The sequence below is a fragment of the Cheilinus undulatus genome, linkage group 4, assembly GCF_018320785.1.
Source record: "Cheilinus undulatus linkage group 4, ASM1832078v1, whole genome shotgun sequence".
NCBI lineage: Eukaryota > Metazoa > Chordata > Actinopteri > Labriformes > Labridae > Cheilinus > Cheilinus undulatus.
Genome location: NC_054868.1, coordinates 6,021,589 through 6,041,395, shown reverse-complemented (window position 1 = coordinate 6,041,395; position 19,807 = coordinate 6,021,589). Strand labels below are relative to the sequence as shown.

General features: G+C 39.8%; 1 protein-coding gene across 1 annotated transcript in view; it reads right to left on the bottom strand.

Moving 5' to 3' along the window:
* LOC121508906 (neuronal membrane glycoprotein M6-a-like) overlaps positions 1-19,807 on the bottom strand; it is a 67,887-nt gene that overhangs the window by 8,656 nt on the left and 39,424 nt on the right. The window contains exons 2-6 of the mRNA XM_041786047.1: positions 18,834-19,026; positions 15,881-16,037; positions 7,906-8,059; positions 4,068-4,144; positions 3,897-3,962 (exon numbers count right to left, since the gene is read on the bottom strand). Coding sequence (XP_041641981.1) covers positions 3,897-3,962; positions 4,068-4,144; positions 7,906-8,059; positions 15,881-16,037; positions 18,834-19,026 — 647 coding nt within the window. The remainder of the gene's footprint in view (positions 1-3,896; positions 3,963-4,067; positions 4,145-7,905; positions 8,060-15,880; positions 16,038-18,833; positions 19,027-19,807) is intronic.

Sequence of the window (19,807 nt, the reverse complement as noted above, 5' to 3'; positions counted from 1 at the left end):
GATTTTTAACAATGCCCTTCCTCCACCAGATGGCGGTATTGCAGCTTTAAGCTGATATGAAGAGGAAGAATTTCAGCCCCCATACCTTCACTTAAAGATGGAGGCCTGCAGATCAAACTCAGACTTTTGATGCATTCATGAAAAGGCGTGTGGTGCCCCTTTTCAAAAACTGAAATTTCCACCTTCTCCATGTTAATAGATGATGATACACTATATTGCCAAAAGTATTCGCTCACCTGCCTCGACTCACATATGAAATTAAGTGACATTCCATTCTTAATCCATAGGGTTTAATATGATGTCTGTCCACCCTTTGCAGCTATAACAGCTTCAGCTCTTCTGGGAAGGCTTTCCACAAGGTTTAGGAGTGTGTTTATGTGAATTTTTGACCATTCTTCCAGAAACACATTTGTGAGGTCACACACTGATGTTGGACGAGAAGGCCAGGCTCTCAGTCTCCTCTCTAATTCATCCCAAAGGTGTTCTATAGGGTTGAGGTCAGGCCAGTCAAGTTCATCCACACCAAACTCTCTCATCCATGTCTTTATGGACCTTGCTTTGTGCACTGGTGCACAGTCATGTTGGAACAGGAAGGGGCCATCCCCAAACTGTTCCCACAAAGTTGGGAGCATGGAATTGTCCAAAATCTCTTGGTATGCTGAAGCATTCAGAGTTCCTTTCACTGGAACTAAGGGGCCAAGCCCAGCTCCTGAAAAGAAGGTCACACCATAATCCCCCCTCCACCAAACTTTACATTTGGCACAATGCAGTCAGACAAGTACTGTTCTCCTGGCAACCGCCAAACCCAGACTGGTCCATCAGATTGCCAGATGGAGAAGTGCGATTCATCACTCCAAAGAACACGTGTCCACTGCTCTAGAGTCCAGTGGCGGCGTGCTTTACACCACTGCATCTGATGCTTTGTATTGCACTTGGTGATGTATGGCTTGGATGCAGCTGCTCGGCCATGGAAACCCATTCCATGAAGCTCTCTACCACTGTTCTTGAGCTAATCTGAAGGCCACATGAAGTTTGGAGGTCTGTAGCAACTGACTCTGCAGAAGGTTGGCGACCTCTGCGCACTATGCGCCTCAGCATCTGCTGACCCCGCTCCATCATTTTACGTGGCCTACCACTTGGTGGCTGAGTTGCTGTCGTTCCCAATCACTTCCACATTGTTTTAATACCCCTGACAGTTGACTGTGGAATATTTAGGAGCGAGAAAATTTCACCACTGGACTTGTCGCACAGGTGGCATCCTATCACAGTACCACGCTGGAATTCACTGAGCTCTTGAGAGCGACCCATTCTTTCACAAATGTTTATAGAAACATTCTGCATACCTAGGTGCTTGATTTTATACACCTGTGGCCATGGAAGTGATTGGAACACCTGATTTCAATTATTTGGATGGGTGAGTGAATATTTTTGGCAATATCGTGTATATAATTGAATATAGCACCATGACAACCCTGTTAACGCTAACATAAGACCTTGTCACAACCATGAGTCTCTGATCTACAGTGGACGGTACTGATCTAAGCTTTTAAGGTGGTTTTATCTTAAAGTTAAATATGTCCAGGGTATTTGAGCTTCATTTTTAGAGGAACATGTCACCCAATGTTACAGCCAATTATCCCAAGCTGTAAGACTTAACTCGCAGGAGAAAAACCCTCCATAGCAGCTTCCACAAAGTAGAAATTAACATGATTCATCACTCTTAGTACATGCTGTCAAATGAGACATCTCCCTTTCTACTGCTGCTCCAGTGTTTAAGAGCTTCAGTTTGTTTCTCTGATAGAAAACTGTGGAGGAGGTGGAGAGCGTTTCTGGGAAACACTCCAACCCCCCGTGACTCGGACCAGGAATAAACAGCTACAGAAAATAGATGAAAGTGTAATAATGCTGTGTGTTTTTTACACCGGTGCTGCAGAGGAGAGAAAACATTAACTAACAGAACAGGACACACAGGACGGTTAAAACCTTCTGAATGCATACATGATCAATGCTGCAAACAATCACGCGTTGTCTCTGGATGGCTCTAAGATTTTATTACTTGCACTAAGGTTGTCAAAGAAAGGTTCTCTTCACGATACCACAATTTTAATAAGATATTTGATTTTACATTACATAGCAGTGAAAGCACTGATGCTTTATGAAAATAGATCTAGGATCAGATTTTTCAACCCAGGGCTGCAAAAATGACTCAGAGAGGAAGATCAGCTGATCCTCTATCTGTTGCAGTGCAGCTGAGCCAGGCTTAAAGCTTATAGTTAAAACAGGAGTGTCAAACTCAGTCTCAGAAGGGGCCAGATTCTGAATTAAGGTCTAACCCAGTGTTACTCAACCCTGCTCAACCAAGGAGCCAAACTGTTGAAAAATACCTTTGCAAGAGCCACAATCTAAGAGGGGAGAAGTGACAAAAACGGCATGAAGTAGCATTAAAATAAAACAAAGGCAGCAAAAATGGTCCAAAAGTGGCCAAAACCTGGATAAAAAATGAGAGTAAAGTGATTAAAATGGGCAAAAAAGAAGTCAAGAGTGGCAAAAATAGGACAAAAAAAAAAAAAAAAAAATAGGAAACAATTGGTATGTAATGGCAAAAGATAGCTAAAATAGGCAAAAATGGTTAAAAGGGGCAAACATAGGATAAAAGTGGCTAAAAGAAGTTGCAAAAATGGGCAAAAAAGAGGAAACAAGTGGTATTTGATGGCCAAAAGTAGCTTAAATTGGTGAAAACATGGTGAAAAAGGGCAAAAATGGGATAAAAGGGACAATTAAGTTTGACAAATAAAGCCTTTTGTATAAGTCTGGGAAACAAACTGATTAATGTGATTAATTTCTGAGGTCAAAGTTTCCTTTTCTAAGGTTATCTGGAGGAATCATATTTCAAATTAAGACATAAAAGAGCTACAAATCATCACAAAAGAGCCACATGTGGCTCCAGAGCCACACGTTGAGTATCACTGGTCTAACCTGGGGGCCTAACAGGGTTCACATTTAACCCTAAACTGTTAACCTCATTTTCACCAGTAATAAACTGGAAAAGAAACTAGCACTGATAATAAATGATTTTGAGATTTAAAAAGTCAAAATGATATGTTAAAAGATTTACAATCTGAGATTAAAAAAAGTCAAACTTATTAGTTCAAAAGGTCAAAACAAAAAATGAGATGTTAAAATAAATCTTTTAAAAGGCAAATATATAGAACAAAGTCACAATCATGCTTTTAAGGCAAAAATATGACTTAATATTTAAAATGGTGCACCTAAAAGGCCAAAATGTGAGATAAAAGTCGAAATATGTTGAAAAGGTCAAAATATGAGTTAAAAAGTCAATATAATAAATTGACAAAGTAAAAATATGAAACAAAAAGTCAAAATAATAAAATGAAAATGGTCAAAGAAGGATAAAAAGACAAAATAATAAATGTAAAAGGTTAAAATATGAAATAAAAGTCTAAATAATAGACTGAAGTTATGATTGTGCAATGCAAAATTGAAAATATGAAATGAAAACACAAATTAATTTATTTTCCCCGGTTTTTTCCACACATTTTTATGACTTAAGGATATTTGATATCATCATGGCTAAGTTTACATTTCAATACTGGAGGAAATCTGCAGACCTCATATTTTAGGGCCAGTTATAAAAAGAATATGATATGATCTTGTAGGCCAAGTGTAACTGTACCACGGGCAAGATTTGGCCCCCAGGCCTTGAGTTTGACACCCGTGAGTTAAAAGATCAATTTAACAAGTGTCGATAAGAAACACGCTAATAAGACAGGACAATTTCAAAAGTAACGTCAGTGGAGAATGATAACAGGACTGTTGACGATGGACAGACTCCCAGATCTCTTTACAATAAAGCAGATACGTGTATCAGTCCTCACCATGGCAATGACAGCAGCTCCTGCCCCCGCCAGAGCGCACACGAACAGGTGGAAGGTCAAGTCCAGCTGCAACACAAACCACAGAGTCAGAGTCTTCATACAGATATCTTCACCTGAAACAATTTACAAACGAACAAAAATCAAATCTGTGTTCCTCTCTCTGTCTCTCACCTCGTTGGATTCACACATCTTTATGAACTTCTCAGATCCTGTGCACACCTTCCTCTCCTCAGAGATGGTCACGGCTCCTGAAGAACACAAACACTTTAGAACAAATGAGCTAAAGAACCTCTGAATATTACCTGGCTGCAGGCCTGAAAACATCCCTGTATTTATTTAATTAGAATATTATTCACTGTTGGCCACTGGGAGCTGACCAGTATGACCACAGTGATCCAAACGTTTATGAACCAGCAGTTTCCTTTGAGGGGAAAGACTGTAGTTATTCCCCTGGAGAAATGTTCGACACAGTAATTACCCTGCTGCAGGAGGCTCGTGTGCAGGTTGGACAGTAGGGGGCAGTGCTGCAGGAGCTGCTTGGTGGATTTTTTTGTTTCTTTTATGTGTGCATTGAGGAGAACAACATGGTGGACAGAGCTGTGACTGCATCAAGACAGTAATACATAAGCATTACAAACACTGGCTGGGAGATGTTGTTATAGGATGCCAGATGCACAGATAATGAATGAAGTGTACATTTCACAGTCCAAAGAGTCTCTACCATAATTATAATTTGCACAGCTTTAAGGTTTTCTCATCCTGTTCTGATTTTAAACATTTTTATTATTTATGTCTGCATATAAAATAAATTACAGGACCAAATCCTTGAATTTAAAGACTATTGCTGTATATATGAATACTTTTCTCACATTCTTGGGGTATAATATCGGTACGTGTGTGAAGGCTTTTCACGGTGCCGGTGAAAAAACTTTGCCCCCTTCCTGATTTCTTTTTCTTTAATTTTTCTTTCTTTCTTTTTTTTTTTTTTTGCATATTTGCAAACCTTAAATGTTTCAGATCATTAACAAAAAACATTATGAGACAAACACAACCTGAGTAAATAGAAAATGCAGTTTTTAATTGATGATTTCATTTATTAAAGTGGGGGTTTCTTGCAGTTTGAAAATGTGCATACATGGAGTATGGACACCCAACATTGTGACTTTATATCTATGTTTTAAAAATCGGAAAAGTATAATACCCCCTCTTTAAGGGAAAAAGCCACCCAAACCTACCTGCCCTATGTGAAAAAGTCATTGCCCCCTAAACCTAATAACCAGTTGTGGCACTCTTGGTGGCAACAACTGCAAGCAATGATTTGCTATAACTGACAATGAATCTTTTACATCACAGTGAAGGAATGTTGGCCCACTTTTCTTTGAAAATTTGTTTTGAGTCAACCACATTGGAGGGGTTTTGCAGCATTAATGGCCCATTCACGGTCATGCCACGGCATCTCAATCAGATTTAAGTCCAGACTTTGTCTTGGCCACTCCAAAATTTTCATTTTTAACTTTTAACCCATTCAGAGATGAACTTACTGGTGTGTTTCAGATCATTGTCCTGCTGCATAACTCAAGTTAGCTCAAGTTTGAGCTCACAAACTGATGGCCAGACATTCTCCTTCAGGATTTTCTGGTAGAGAGGAGAATTCATGGCTCCATCAATTATGGCAAGATGTCCTGAAGCAGCAAAGCAGTGCTAGACCATCAAACTACCACCGCCATGTTTGACTGTTCATCTGATGTTCTTTTCATGAAATGCTGTGTTGGTTTCATGCCAGATGTGGCGGGCCACACACCTTCTAAAAAGTTCAACTTTTGTCTCACTAGTCTACGGAATATTTTCCCAAAAGTCTCGGGGATCATCAGGATGTTGTAGTCAACTGTTAGGCAAGCCTTTGTGTTCTTTTTTGGTCAGCAGTAATTGGTGCCCTGGAACTCTCCCATGGATGCCATTTTTGCCCAGTCTCTTTCTAATTGTTGAGTCATGAACTCTGACCATAACTGCATCTAGTGAGGCATGCAGGTCTTTACATGTTCTGGGTTCTTTCACAACCTCTTGGATGAGTGGTCGATGCGCTCTTGAGGTCATATTGGTAGGCCGGCCACTCCTGGGACGTTCACTACTGTTCCAGGTTTTCTCCATTCGTGGATAATGACACTCGCCTTAATTCACTTGAGTCCCAAAGCCTTAGAAATGGCTTTATAACCCTTTTCAGACTGATAGATGTCAGTGACGTTGTTTTTAAACTGTTCTTGAATCTCTTTAGATGGCGCCATGATGTGTTGCTTTGTGAGATCTGGTAGCCTGCTTCACTTTGTCAGACAGCTTCTATTTAAGGGATTTCTTGATTCAACAAATCTGGTGGTAATCAGGCCTGGATGTGGCCAGTGTTATTAAACCCAACTTTCCAAAAATGTGTTTAATCACAGTTAATTTATGATTTAACATGGGGGGCGATGATTGTTTCCCATATGGTCAGGTAGGTTTGGATGGCTATTTGTCTTTAATAAATGAAATCACCATTCAAAAACAGCATTTTGTATTTGCTCAGGTTGTCTTTGTCTTATATCAAAATTATTGATGATCTGAAGCATTTATGAGTGACAAAAACACATCAAAATAGGAGAGCAGGAGGGGAAATACTTTGTCACAGCGCTTTAGCTGAATTTGCCCTTTTTCAGTCAGTAAAAGATTCATGGTGGCACATGGTACTCTGTGGGCTTTCTATCGGTGATTTGGCACTTTGGTTGCACCCGCACAGGTTTTCCATCACTTGTGCCAGTTTGGTAATTTGGTGAGCTGCCATTAATTTTCCTGTGCTGTGCTCAGGGACAAATATGTGTTCGGTAACAAACAGAGTTGAGAAAATCAGAGTCTAAAATTCTGAGGACTTTTAAAGATGCTTGGACGTGCTGCAATTTAAAGCTGATCAGTATTTTCAGAGACTAATTAGAAAACCACAAAGTGTCAGAAAGTGGTCATGAGGATAAAAACCAACACAACAGCTCTGACTTTTCTGTGACAGGTGAAGAGAAGTAGAGAAATAGCTTCACCCTAAGTCAATCTTTAAGCCCAGAAGCACAGATGCATCGATTCTTGTCTTCTTCTTAAAGTGATTCTGAACTAAAGAGAGAGGAGCTGGACTGTACTGAGAGAAAAAAAAGTTTTAAAGGTGATTTCACTATCTTAACCTGGGCTTCATGTTTGCATAGCCGCTGTTCAATATGTAAAAATGTGTTAAAATACTTTCTGGTATACTGAGGCTTTATTGACTTCAGTGCCATCTTTAAGGACACTGGTACCAATCAAAGTGCATCCATTAAATGTTTTTGTATTTGACGGGCTCAGGCGGGTTTTAAGTGTCTGACAGCATCAGACAGACGATCCCTGGAGAGTCAGACCTTTTTGTACAAGGGGACGATCACTTTTCTGCAGCTGCTACATCAATCTCCTCAAAGCCACAAGACTTCATTGACAAAAACTGTGTTTTTTTTGTCTTCCACTGCCCGATTGATTTGTTTCTTGTGGTAATTGTGTGAGTTCAGCCAAGTCAAAAAACATTAACACACAAAATGAGACAAAAGTTGAAGACCACAGACTCCAATGTTCTGCAAGAATCTGTAACAGCAGAGTCTGACCTTCAATGCTACGACTGTTTCTGCATTTTAAGACATTTTTCCACTACAGAAAGGTCTTCCTTTGTGGAAATACTGGCAGTAATTGTTGGGGAATAATAGTTTGAGTCTTGAATGATTAAAAGAAAAATGTTTTATGATGGCTCTCTGTGTAAGATATCAGCAGGGTCAGTTCTTTTTGTCTGTGGGAGTCAGTCTGACCCAAAGGGCCCAGTAGATGTTTCCTCTCTCTCCTTGTGGCAGAGTCAGAGAAATTTTTTCTTACTTTATTTAAACTTTGACACATGATAACATAGAGACCCACTCAAACAAACATAGAAATAGATAAGACAGATCCATCCTGTTATCCACATCACGGTGTCACGCACCAAACTGACGCAGGTCCAGGCAGAGGTTGGCTCTATCCACCAGGCTGGTGTTCTGACACATGGACCACACGTTGAAGTACATGAAGACGGGCAGGCTGGTGAACGCCGTGACCCCGAGCCAGATCAGGAAGAACAGGTAGGCCAGGAACATCAGCTGTGAACACACAGATGAGAATATCGAGATGAAGCATCAGTGAAAAAATGTTTAAAAGATGTCTGTTTAGTTCTAACTGCGAGGTGGGATTTTGGGCCCCACTCTAGCAGGGGTATGAATAGGGTTGCGAAAAGTCCGGTATTAGCTGGGATGCCCCGTATTTGACCTTACCTCTCTGTAATAACTTGGCAAATCTTTACTAATCCTGGGTCAGATCATCTGACATGGCAAGTTACATATCATGCACTGATTACATCAGTCAGGTGACCCCTGTCAACCAATCACAGACCTCTCCACATCAACAATACCTATGACCCCGCTGAAGTTAGTTTTTGATTTTTTTTTTTCTTTTTTTTCTTTTGCATCATATGGAGCCCCTGAGAGGACACTGGTAGAAAAATACTTTCTGGTTCACATGCAAAAGTTTCACCCTGCTAATAAGATAGTTTTACATGTGCACGACTAACCTCATTGCAGTTTGACTGCCGTCTTTCAATCCTTTCACTCCTGAATAAAGAGGTCTTTTATAAAACCTGCACTCCAAGTAGTTTACTAAGCATCATTTCTTTAAATGTAAATCTTTCACATAATAAGGGAGAAAACATGTTAAAAAGTGGCACCGCCTTTAAGTGTCATCGGAACACTGAAACAGAGAGCTTCTAGAGGAAAAAAAACACGGCCTCAACTTATGGTTCAAAGTTATTAAACCTTTTTTTAGCCCCTGCCTCTTCTTTTCATAAGCAACAAAGTCAGCCTCAGAGAGTTAGGTTAATGCTCTTTTTAGCATCGACACCTTGCTCCGCCAACGTGCCATGATGCCAGACCTCTGGGGGAGCCCACGGCCTGCTTTGGGAACCACAGCTTCAAATCCTCATCTGTTAGATTTACTGCTGAGCCCAACTCATTTTATCAATGTCATGAGAGAAGAGCAGAGCAGACTCCAGCCGTCTAACAGACTGATCCTTGATCAGTGACGTCTGTGCGCCTGCTCCTCATCCTCACTGCTCTGGTTATCAGAAACAACAAAAAGGCCATGTTTGTTTGAATGCTTCTGTGCTGAACTCATTAAGGACTGAACAAGTTTCTGTCATTAAAACAACTCAGAATTATTGTTTATCAGACTGGCCTGGGGTTTTTGGGTCTGATCTGTGCTCTAAGTCATGCATGTGAAAATACGATGATTTGAGATTTTTAAAAAAGACTTTAAAATCTATAAGTATTTTAAACCAAGTCCTCCAGTACTTTAACTCAAGTGATAGTGTGACTGAGCAACCTTCAGTGATACTGGAGTAATATCTAACCAGGAGCATCCATGTTTTTACTCAAGTATGTTGTGTACTTTGCATGCAAGTAGAATGTATTTATATGGCACTTTTCACAGACATAAGTCATAAAGTGCTTTACAAAGATAATATGCAAAAAATATATATAAAACAGGGACAACTAGAAAAGCACTCGGAGAGCGCAGACCTCCGCCGCATTAGCCCTATCTCCCAATAGTGAAGAATCCTGTAAAAAATTCCTGGTTCCTCCCCATGTGTCCCCCAACACAGCATTCGCCGATTACTCCCTTCCAGGTGGGGTGGAAACACGGTGAGGCAAAGCATTGGCTTCACTGCAGGTGCCAACTGGTGCACCCATGGTCTCACTGGATGACTGGAAGTCATGGCAGAGGGTGAATATTCCTCTGTTCCTCCCAGCACTGTGAGTAATCTCACTACAATTCCCTGTCTTTCTCTCTGTTACGCTCCGACGTGTCTCCTCAACCAGGCGTGTGTCTTTCAAACTCTATAAACTCCAAAACTTTGAATAGAAACACATCCAAAATGCTGCTGGATTGAAGTTACTCTTGTCCGCCATCTCCTGGTGTAAAGTGGTAACAGCGCAGACCTCCGCCATTAGCCTTATCTCCCAATAGTACAGAATCCTTTAAAAAATTCCTGGATCCAGACGTTGGTCCCAAAATCTAATCAGTTCTTCCTTGTGCCATTTCTGATATTTCCTGAAAATTTCATCAAAATCCGTCTACAACTTTTTGAGTTATGTTGCTAACAAACGAACAAACCCACCTGATCACATAATCTCCTTGGCAGAGGTAATTATGCAAATACTACAACAGTGATAGCAACAAGATAGAAACTACAACAGCATAAGAAAAAGAAGACTGTCACATGAGCCACATATGACAGAAGACAACATAGTTGCAGAATACTGTAAAAAATAAGATGCACAGTGCAAATAAAAAGGAACGTCTGTCTAAATGGTTGTGTCTAACGGGCTCTTACTAAAAGATTTTGCAGAGCACAAAGACAGGAGCAGGTCATTCCTTAGATTTTTGTCCGCCACCCCCAGTTCACTTCCTTTACCTCATTTGCATCTAAAACCCAAATATGCATCTTTATATTTTATTCAATCAACTGTGCAATTACAAATATTCCAGCAACTACAAACATTTTCCATACTAAAACATTTTTCCATATTCATTACCTTGGCTTTAATTTTAAATTGTTAGAACATCCCGGAAACCCATGTGAGTACTCTCTTATGTATTGTCCTTTTGTCCGCTTTTATTTCTATTCAGCAGTTGAGCAGCTGTAATCTGGATCAGTTTTCCCTCCATGAAGAATAACAATCAGATTGAGTTGTATATTTTTAAAGATATTACTCATTTGAAATAAACTCTTGGAGCTCCTAAATTAAATTAGTACTGTTGATTGCAGAGCTTGACAGTAATTCTGTGTGAAATAAACAACAATATTTTTATAACATACTGCAAGCTTTTTATTTCTGCAGTTTAGCTCCCATGTAGGCCAAACACCTGCATGTGCCTGTATGTGCATGCATGTGTGCATGAGTGTATTCTCCAGAGGCCGGCACACACCCACACACACACACACACACACAGGGCTACAGCTGTGAGGGAAACATTTCCTCAGCAGATGAGGACAAACTCTCGACTCTGTTTCTCTGTGCGTTGGTCCTCCGCATGAGTCAGACGTGACGAACGCACAGAAGAGACGCACGGCTCTGTCAGGCTGTCCAACATCATCACCACTTCACATACATCACAGTTTATAGTCTCAAAACAGTGGTAGAAATCAAATGTTGACTCAAGCCTGTAGTCTAGTTTGATCTGTTTGATAAAACCTGAGGTGGACTCATTAAAGAAAGCAGTGTTATGGACAATTCAACCACAGGACTTATTCTCTGCCCTCTTTTGTGACATATCAGAACTTTAATCGTGGGTTCTTTAATATTTAAATGCCTGATGTTTGCATGCTGTTTTCCCAACAGATCTATATAGAGACTAAGACAGCATACTGATTCTCTTTAGACACATTCGGATCGGTTTAAGCATACATTAACATCACAATGAACATTTGTCATTTTTACTCATAAAATATGTATTTAATTAAAATGACAAAACCTTTACCAGGGAAAAACCATGCTTTTTTAAATGAAAGGAGAACTAGTGAGTGTGGCCTCTGTGGTTTACCTATTTAGAATTTCTGCTCTGAAATATCTACATTCATTGAAAAAGCAACCATAAATGTTCATACATACATATAATTCTAAATTTAGGCCATAGAGTATCTCGAGGATTTTCTAAAAAAATTGTGTTTTTAAAAACAAAGGTTTTTAAATTTTGAATGTATAAGGATGTGTCTTTTAATGGAGGTTTCCAAACTGACCTCAGACTCACCATTTCCAGGGAGTAAAGACCAGCACTGCTCACCGCTCTCAGAGCAAACCAGACAGTGCCTTTTTAAGTGCATTTCCCCCTCATTATGAGAAACTTATGCTTTCACACCTAACCTGTTTGGTTGAATTAAAGGAACTTGAGTTCATTTGCAGTTTTGGTTCAGTTATTTCGCGCTGGTGTGAAAGCCGAAAGCTGACCCACCAAACTCCTGTGTGGACCACTCCGGTCTCAGTCCGACAGGTGGGTCTGGGACAGATGCCTCTGTTTTTTGAGGCATCACCCCAGGAGGACTATACAATAATCACTAGACCACTGGTTTTCAAAGTGTGAGGCGGGCCTCCCCTAGGGGGCGCCACAGAGCTTCAGGGGAGGTATGGAACCATAACCTCTGCTGTGCATGGAGCAAAATGGATGAACTTATAGTTACTATAGGGACTATGCTATAACTATGCTGTAACTCAACCAAAGAGCCAAATGATTGAAAATACCTTTGCAAGAGCCACAATCTAAGAGGTATAAAGAGGCAAAAACAGCTTGAAGTAGCAATAAAAATGGTCAAAAAGCAGCAAAAAATGGACGAAAATAGGGAGAATAAGTGGAAAAATACAATAATACAATACAATAACTTTATTTATCCCCGCAGGTAAATTCAATAATGGTCAAAAAGTGGTCAGAAAGTAGCAAAAATGGGTGAGAAGTGACAAAAAAATGAGTGGAAAGTGACTTAAATGGGCAAAAGGCAGTCAAGAGTGGCAAAAATGGGCAAAAAATAGGAAACAAATGGTATGTAATGGCAAAGGATAGTATAAATGGGCAAAAATTGGCAAAAAATTGTGAAAAAAAGGCCAAAAAAATGGGATAAAAGTGGCAAAAAGACGTTGCAAAAATGAGCAAAAAAATAGGAAAAAAGGGATATTTAATAATGAAAGGTAGCTTAAATGGACAAAAAGGTGAAAAAAAAAGCCCTGCACTAGTTTATACATCTGAGCCCCAAGCTATTTTTAACTACTGTGTCTCACCTAGACTTGTTATCTTAAAAAGCTTGTAAAACATCAACCCTGTGGTTCACAGTCAAACTCTAAACATCCTTTTTTTCAGGACAACCTTGGCTTTAAGAAAATGTGTGCTGTAGCAATGCCACTAGAGTTTAAAATAAGTTATGCGACTATAAAGACAAGAAAAAAATGAATCCAATGTAAGAAGCACAGGTATTAAACACGTTAAATATTTATGACTAAAGTTTTTTTTATTGCACAGACTTGTTCTACCATCTCTTTGGGAGCAAATAATTAAATAATAATCATTCTGTGACAAAAAGTCTTTGAAATATTCACATATTACATAAAAATCCTTGTGCTTTTAGGAATTTGAGTCATTAATTAAAAACATTCCTGTCTGCAGAGACAACGAGGGACACATCACAGCCTCTCTGTGTCTTTTTCTCTCTATTATGAGTCATTCAGACTCTCTTTTCCAGTTTAACTGTCTATGCACATGTTCGCAAAGCATGATGTGATGACAGAACAGCCTGCCATTGGTTGTCACAGACCAGTCACAATGCATTCTGGGATACAAACAGACACTGTGGCAACAGACTAAGATGTAATCTGCAGGAACAATTGAAAATGGATTATAAATGTATAAAAAGAAAATCTGAGTTATTGTTGACGATATCTAAAAACCACAGTCAGCCAAGTTCTAGACATGCTTCTTGTTGTATATGACAACACTTGTCTCAGAGCGTTAATTGATGTTCAATTAAAGAAATAACACAATCAATGAACAAGCAAACACTTGGGCACCCTCTGCTCGCTGTGACACAGTCACTTTGGCAGACAGAGACAGATGAAGATGTGCTCTGGAGCTTGTTGATTCAGTCCCTCTGACATGTTGTTTTAGGATTATTCTGTTAAATGTTGTCTTCTGCTGTTGTTTAATAAGTTGGTAACATTATCACGTTGATTAAGATCATTTTTATGCCAAGTATTAAACAAAGTCTGATCCCCACGCAATTTTCTTCATTTATTTAAGATTTATTTGTAACTCTGAGATATTTAACAGGTGTATTCATAAACCACAGGAAACTGACCAATCAGAGAGCCTTTTCCTTTCTCATCACAGGTGCAACAATGTAACAAGTTAATCTTTAAATCGGACCAGATTACCTGAACAAGAGGTTTGAAACACCTGAAAGTTGGTTTTCTGTTAATTTTAGGTGCCGTTTTATTTAACAGAGTTGGAATTTTAATTACTGTGCATTTGATATGAAGATTTTGATTTAACTTTTTTACAATAAGCTAAATATTTCTGCTCACTGTTTGTAAGTTTGACATAAATTTGTGAGTCAGAGCTCATTTTGCTTTAATAGAGTTGCTTTTCTTTACTGGCGGATACACAAGTATGGAGTCATTCTTGTTGCTAAACTCGAGAGTGCATTTTAACGTTTTGATAGAATGACTTATTGATTCTGGTCTCATATTTTTTCATTAAAACCTGCCCTTGAGCTCAAAACTGTCTCCTTGTACTTCAATTTTCTCTGCTTGCTCTCAGATCTTTGGCTGCTTTCAAATCTTATTCCAGCCATTCTCGTCTCATTCAGGTTTGCTGCTGCGTGTACAACTGGACTCTCTGATCTTTCTCCAAGCTGACACTCCAGACAGACCGATGGTTCCCTTCTTTTTTTGTCCTCCCCCCCCCCCCCCCCCCCCACCCCCAGCGGATGAAATATTTTTGTGCCCCCTTACTCCTCAGTGTACATACCAACATGTAAAAGCATGTAAATGCACAACAAACACACTGACATTCTAAACCTTTGCACACAAATTCCTTTTCCTTTAATTTACCACAACATAAAACCAAAGAAATTTGAGATGGAAAATTCTGACTCTCTGAAGACGAACAGTTCACTGAAAATACAAATTTAACAAACATCTGTAAGACTTATAAGTCCTGCAATAATTTCAGTGACTACTCTGGGCGTTTTTGTTGCTACAGATCTCTTGAGTCTTGGCTGCAGGATGCAGCTGTGAGACTGGCAATCTCTGGCCATTTTCAGTGTCCAGCTTTGATTTGTTTTTTGTCTTAATTGCTAACCTGGCAAATAACACATCCATCTGGTAGACCACTCATAGACAATGTTTGGTAAAGGGCACAACCTTTGAGAAAAAACTCAGAGTGTGATTGGATGAACATTCTGTCCGTCATATCTTTACGGGCCAATCAGAGCGACAAAACACATGATGTAGCCGCTACTGAGCTGTGGCCATACCGAAGGAATGAACTCCATATAGTACTGCATAACATGAACCACGGCGACTGTAGACATGTCAGTACCATACACTGTAGAAAGAATTGGACAAACTCTGTGTGACGTCAGTGGTCTGCTTACAATAGGCAGACTCAAAAGGCTGTTGAAGCCAGTCCGTGGACACTTCCATATTGAAATTGCGGTCTCAGCCGAACTTTGGATCAACCTAACGGCCTGCAAGGTCGATTGGACAAATGTTATGTCTGTCACTTTAATGCCGGGCCAATCAGAGCAAGACAAAATAAGGCATGTACAACTCTGTTTGCAACCTAAGCTCACGCTACTGTAGTCAATGAACAGGAGAGCTTGTTGGTGGATAAAACTCATGCCCAATAACATCTCTCTACTTAGAGAAGCTTTCAGTGTGGATCTTGAAATGTGCTCCAGTTCTGATAAAATTGCTGCTATACTGTAGCTACATCTGTGCTACCCAGGCAGCAGCCACTGTATATGCTGGCTTCCAGTACAACTAAATCCCACCCATAGCTCATTCTCCCAGAATGACACTGATTGGTCAGGTCTGTTTTGAGATCTGACCGATCCCAATCCTTCCTTTGCTGATGGATCTGTCTGATGCCTGACATAGAATCTAGCCAATCCATCTGATTTGCAAAGTTATAAAATGTAGGCTATTTATCAATAAGATATATTCCTTTTTGTCTTTTAAGTCATTACATAAGATGCAATAGTACCAGCGCTATCCTTTACACTAAAAGTAATTAACAAGTACCTAAACTCTGTTTTCTATTATATCATTTCAATTAAATGACTGCAACATTAAAATATGATGTTAAATCGTCAGGCTACTTACGAAAGCAGTCAGGCAGCGTCCGCAGGCGGTGATCTTGAACTCTCCATAGAGATCCCTGATGGCTCCAGTGGTGAAGAAGCCCTCCACCAGCAGCAGCACTCCAAACACAAAGAAGCCAGCTGCAAGGCCGTAGATGATGTACTTCAGGATGTCAATACTGTGAGGAGGACACACACAAACACACACGCCCACAACCACAGAGATTAATTAGTATTTATTTGCTTTCCTGCTAGACGGCATCCTGTGGTCTCAACATGTTTTTTTTCGGCTTAATCAACGCGATAATTTGCCAAAAACAAGTCGGAGAAAAGAGGCCAAGACCGAGGGTGAGCCTGAAGCAAGTAGCCACCGATTTTTCTCTGAAAAAACCCTGTGTGTTGTGTGAAATGGAAGACAAATTCTTCCTCCTGAAAAGCAATACAAATTACAACTTGTAACTGAATGATGAATTATTTTGATAGTTCTATTAATTATTAATCAAGCTATCTTAATTATTCTTAAAAACAGGGTGCTTAATATAGTTCTACTCTGGTGCTAAATATGGCTTTTTTAAATATAAATATTATTATTATTTAAGTTTTGCAATTCAGAAACAGCACTGTTGGTCTATAACCATTAAAGAGCTTCACTTAGTAAAATACTACATAAGAAATAAGAATAAAAACAGGGTCTGTATGTGTGTATGAAGTTATGAAGTCAACAGTTATGAGCATGATCTTTGGCTTCTGTAAACAAGCAGAAAATTATCATGAAAGTTGTTTTTAAATGATCTTTTCCAATAGTGAGAAAATCAAAATTCTCTCAACATTTTTACAAAATTATTAAAACAGAAATGTAATGAAAAAGTAAAGCTTACATGCAGACTTAATCCTTAAGTGAGTCAGTCTACAGTATAAGATCAATCCATCTGGGTGCTTTACAAAAACAATGCTGGCCCCGCCCCCTTTCTAGGTGGAAACATATGATCTAAATTAATGTCGGTAAATGGTGACCTGACACTCCAGATGGACTGTTTCATATCTCCATTGTATGGATATATTTCACATTCTTCTTGGAAACCTTGAATACAAAGTGCTTGGGAAAGGCGGGGCTTTTAGGAAAATTCTGAGATTGGACGAGTGCTCTGTCTGTCAAATAAATTATGGGCCAATCAGAGTGACAAGACAAAATGAGATTGTAGGCATGCACAGCTCGGTAGAAATCTGTACAGGCAGGTGTTGCTGTAGTTTATGAACAGTGGAGTTTGTGGATAAAACTCATGCCGAGGCCGTTCAGGAGAAGTGCAAACACATCATTTCCACCAAAGAAAACTTTTAGTGTGCTCTAGTTTTAATAAAGAAATGCAGCCCAGTTATGACAAAACTGCCTCTATACTAGGATTCTGTGGTATTTATTTTTTAATATTACCACCAGGTGTTCAAAAATCACATTATCCAGGCACTTGTCGGTGTGCATGTGCAAGCACAGCAAGCAGGACACCAGCATTTCATTAAATCCTTTAACAAAATGCTTCAGGTCTAAAAATAATGATTTTTATAAGGCGAGGTTAACCAGAGCGCTGGAAGTGATTCATAATTGAAGGATTCTTCTTACATTAGTAAGTGAACTGAGCTACATCAGAGCCTCTCCATCTATGGCACATATGTGCGCTCTTTTCCTCTCTCTTCCCTGATTTAACATGAGAAACTGTTATAGGATCTGGGAATGTGAAGAAATGTTCTTTGTGCTTTTAAACAGATGAAGACATACCTCTATTGTTACTTATTTCTGTATTGTGCTTCAAGTTAAAGTGATTCAGAAACCTTTGATGGTTTTAATTGTGTCTGGCACTGCTGCTGATGGACGCGTCACATTAAAAAGTTATAATTTCTCATCACCGTTCTACACCCAGAAAGAAGAATTAAAGTGTTTTTAAACTCACTGGTGCACGTTTAACAGTGTGGCCTGAGACCACCATACCACGGTGCCAACTGTGCCAGCTGTGCTGTGCCATGGCATGCAAGGATATATAATATTATAATATTTTAAAGCATCTCTACAAACAGGCAGCGGTGCTGCTGATGGAAATGGACACACACTCTGAAGACATTTATTATAAGAAGGTGCTCATTGCACAGCATCATCCTCACAACAGTAATTAAAGCAATACTGTGGCTATTTTTGATACCCTGGGATACAGCATTACTGTATACATTCCCTTTCTATATTATGGCTACATAAGAACTAATTGCTATACTGGCAGCAGCCATTGCATATAGCAGCTCACTGTACAACTGAACCAAACTCACGTCGAAGCAGGTCAGAAGAGTGAAAGCATCTTTTCCATCATGAAAAACTTTCAGTGCTGTTCTTTGCCCTTTATTTAATAGAAATGTAGTCCAGTTATGATAAAACTTCCACTATTCTGCAGCTAGCTCTGAGGTTAATGCTACACTGGTAGCAGCCATTGCTATTGGCTTCCAGTACAAATAAACCAGGCCTGTATCCAGCACCTCTGATTGGTCTGATGGGGCACAATCGTTTCAGACTGCGAGCTTTGCAAGATGGATGTGCCTGATGACAGATATGAAATCTGGCATATCCATCTGCTTTGCAAGGCTAGCTCAAACCAGCACACTTCTGCTTGTCTGCTTTTAAAATAAAATGGTAGATTCCATATTGTTTTCACAGGGCAGTGACTGGGATGTAGTGGGGAGAGCAAGCATGTGGTGTTGCACAATGTGAAGCAATTTGTGAACCTCTCATACAGTGTGGGAATAAAGGGCTGCAGGGGTATTTTTTGCACATCTGCTTCGGCCTCAGTTTTAACAGCGGAGGTTGCCTGGTGTCTCAGTGTTCCAAAAATATCTAAAAATCCTGCTTAGAGTTTGAGACGACTGAGGAACCTGACTGAACATGAACCTCAGGTGAGCTTCTTGAACATTCCTTGGGAAAAAAACACAGAGCCACTCACATGGTGAACACATCCAGCGTCTCTCCTGGAGCTCTGATGACCTCAAAGTAGTTCTGGAGGATGGAGACGGTGCCGCTCAGAGCCTCATGGCCGCATCCACAGAACAAGGCCACGCCCATGTAGAGGAGGATGGTGGCGATGAGGGAGGCCCAGGGCAGGCTGCCCACACATCGCTCACAGCACTCCTTACAGCCTGGAAGCACACAAAGACAGAATTAGGGAGCTGACAGCAGATTTTTGATACAAAACTGCAGGGGTGTTTGTGGTTTAATGCACTGGTGAAAATTTAAAAAAGACGACAGAAGGAAGAATCAGTTTCTAACCAGGTATTCTACTTTAAAAGAATCCAAGCTTTCAAAGTTTTACATTAACAGAGGTGCATCCTCATAAATTTTACTCAAGTAAAAACAAAATCTATGGGTTGATTGCTGGTATTTTTAGGCTGGAAACCTAACACGCCTATTCTAAAAGAGGAAAGACTCCCTTTTATTGAAGAGCAACGTCAGAGACCGTTTCAAAAGCGGCCAAACAAAATGTCTGAATTGTTGGTGCATCATTCACAGCCACTGAACAATTATATAACACGGCAGGTGCAGAACTCTAATTAATCACATCAACATATGCCAAATGCAGGAGGACAGCATAAAAAAGGCTCACTAGTTAATCTTAGCAAAAAAGGATCAAAACCACGCTGGTTTATTCCCGAGTTTTTGGCAGGTTGATGTGAACGCAGCATTGTCTGAGGATGTACAAACAAGCCTGCTGGACATTAAGTGGGATAACAGTTATCAAACTGGTTCTTCTGAGAACACAGGAGAGGAAGAGTGACTCTTAAAGATGATGTTGAGAAGATCATTATCAGGGGAAATTGTCCTAAGTCTGTCAGTAAAGTTTGATCTGTGATTAATAGAACAATATCAATATCTATTTTAATACAATGGCAGCAAAAAAAGTCCTATACACCCAAATCTGCT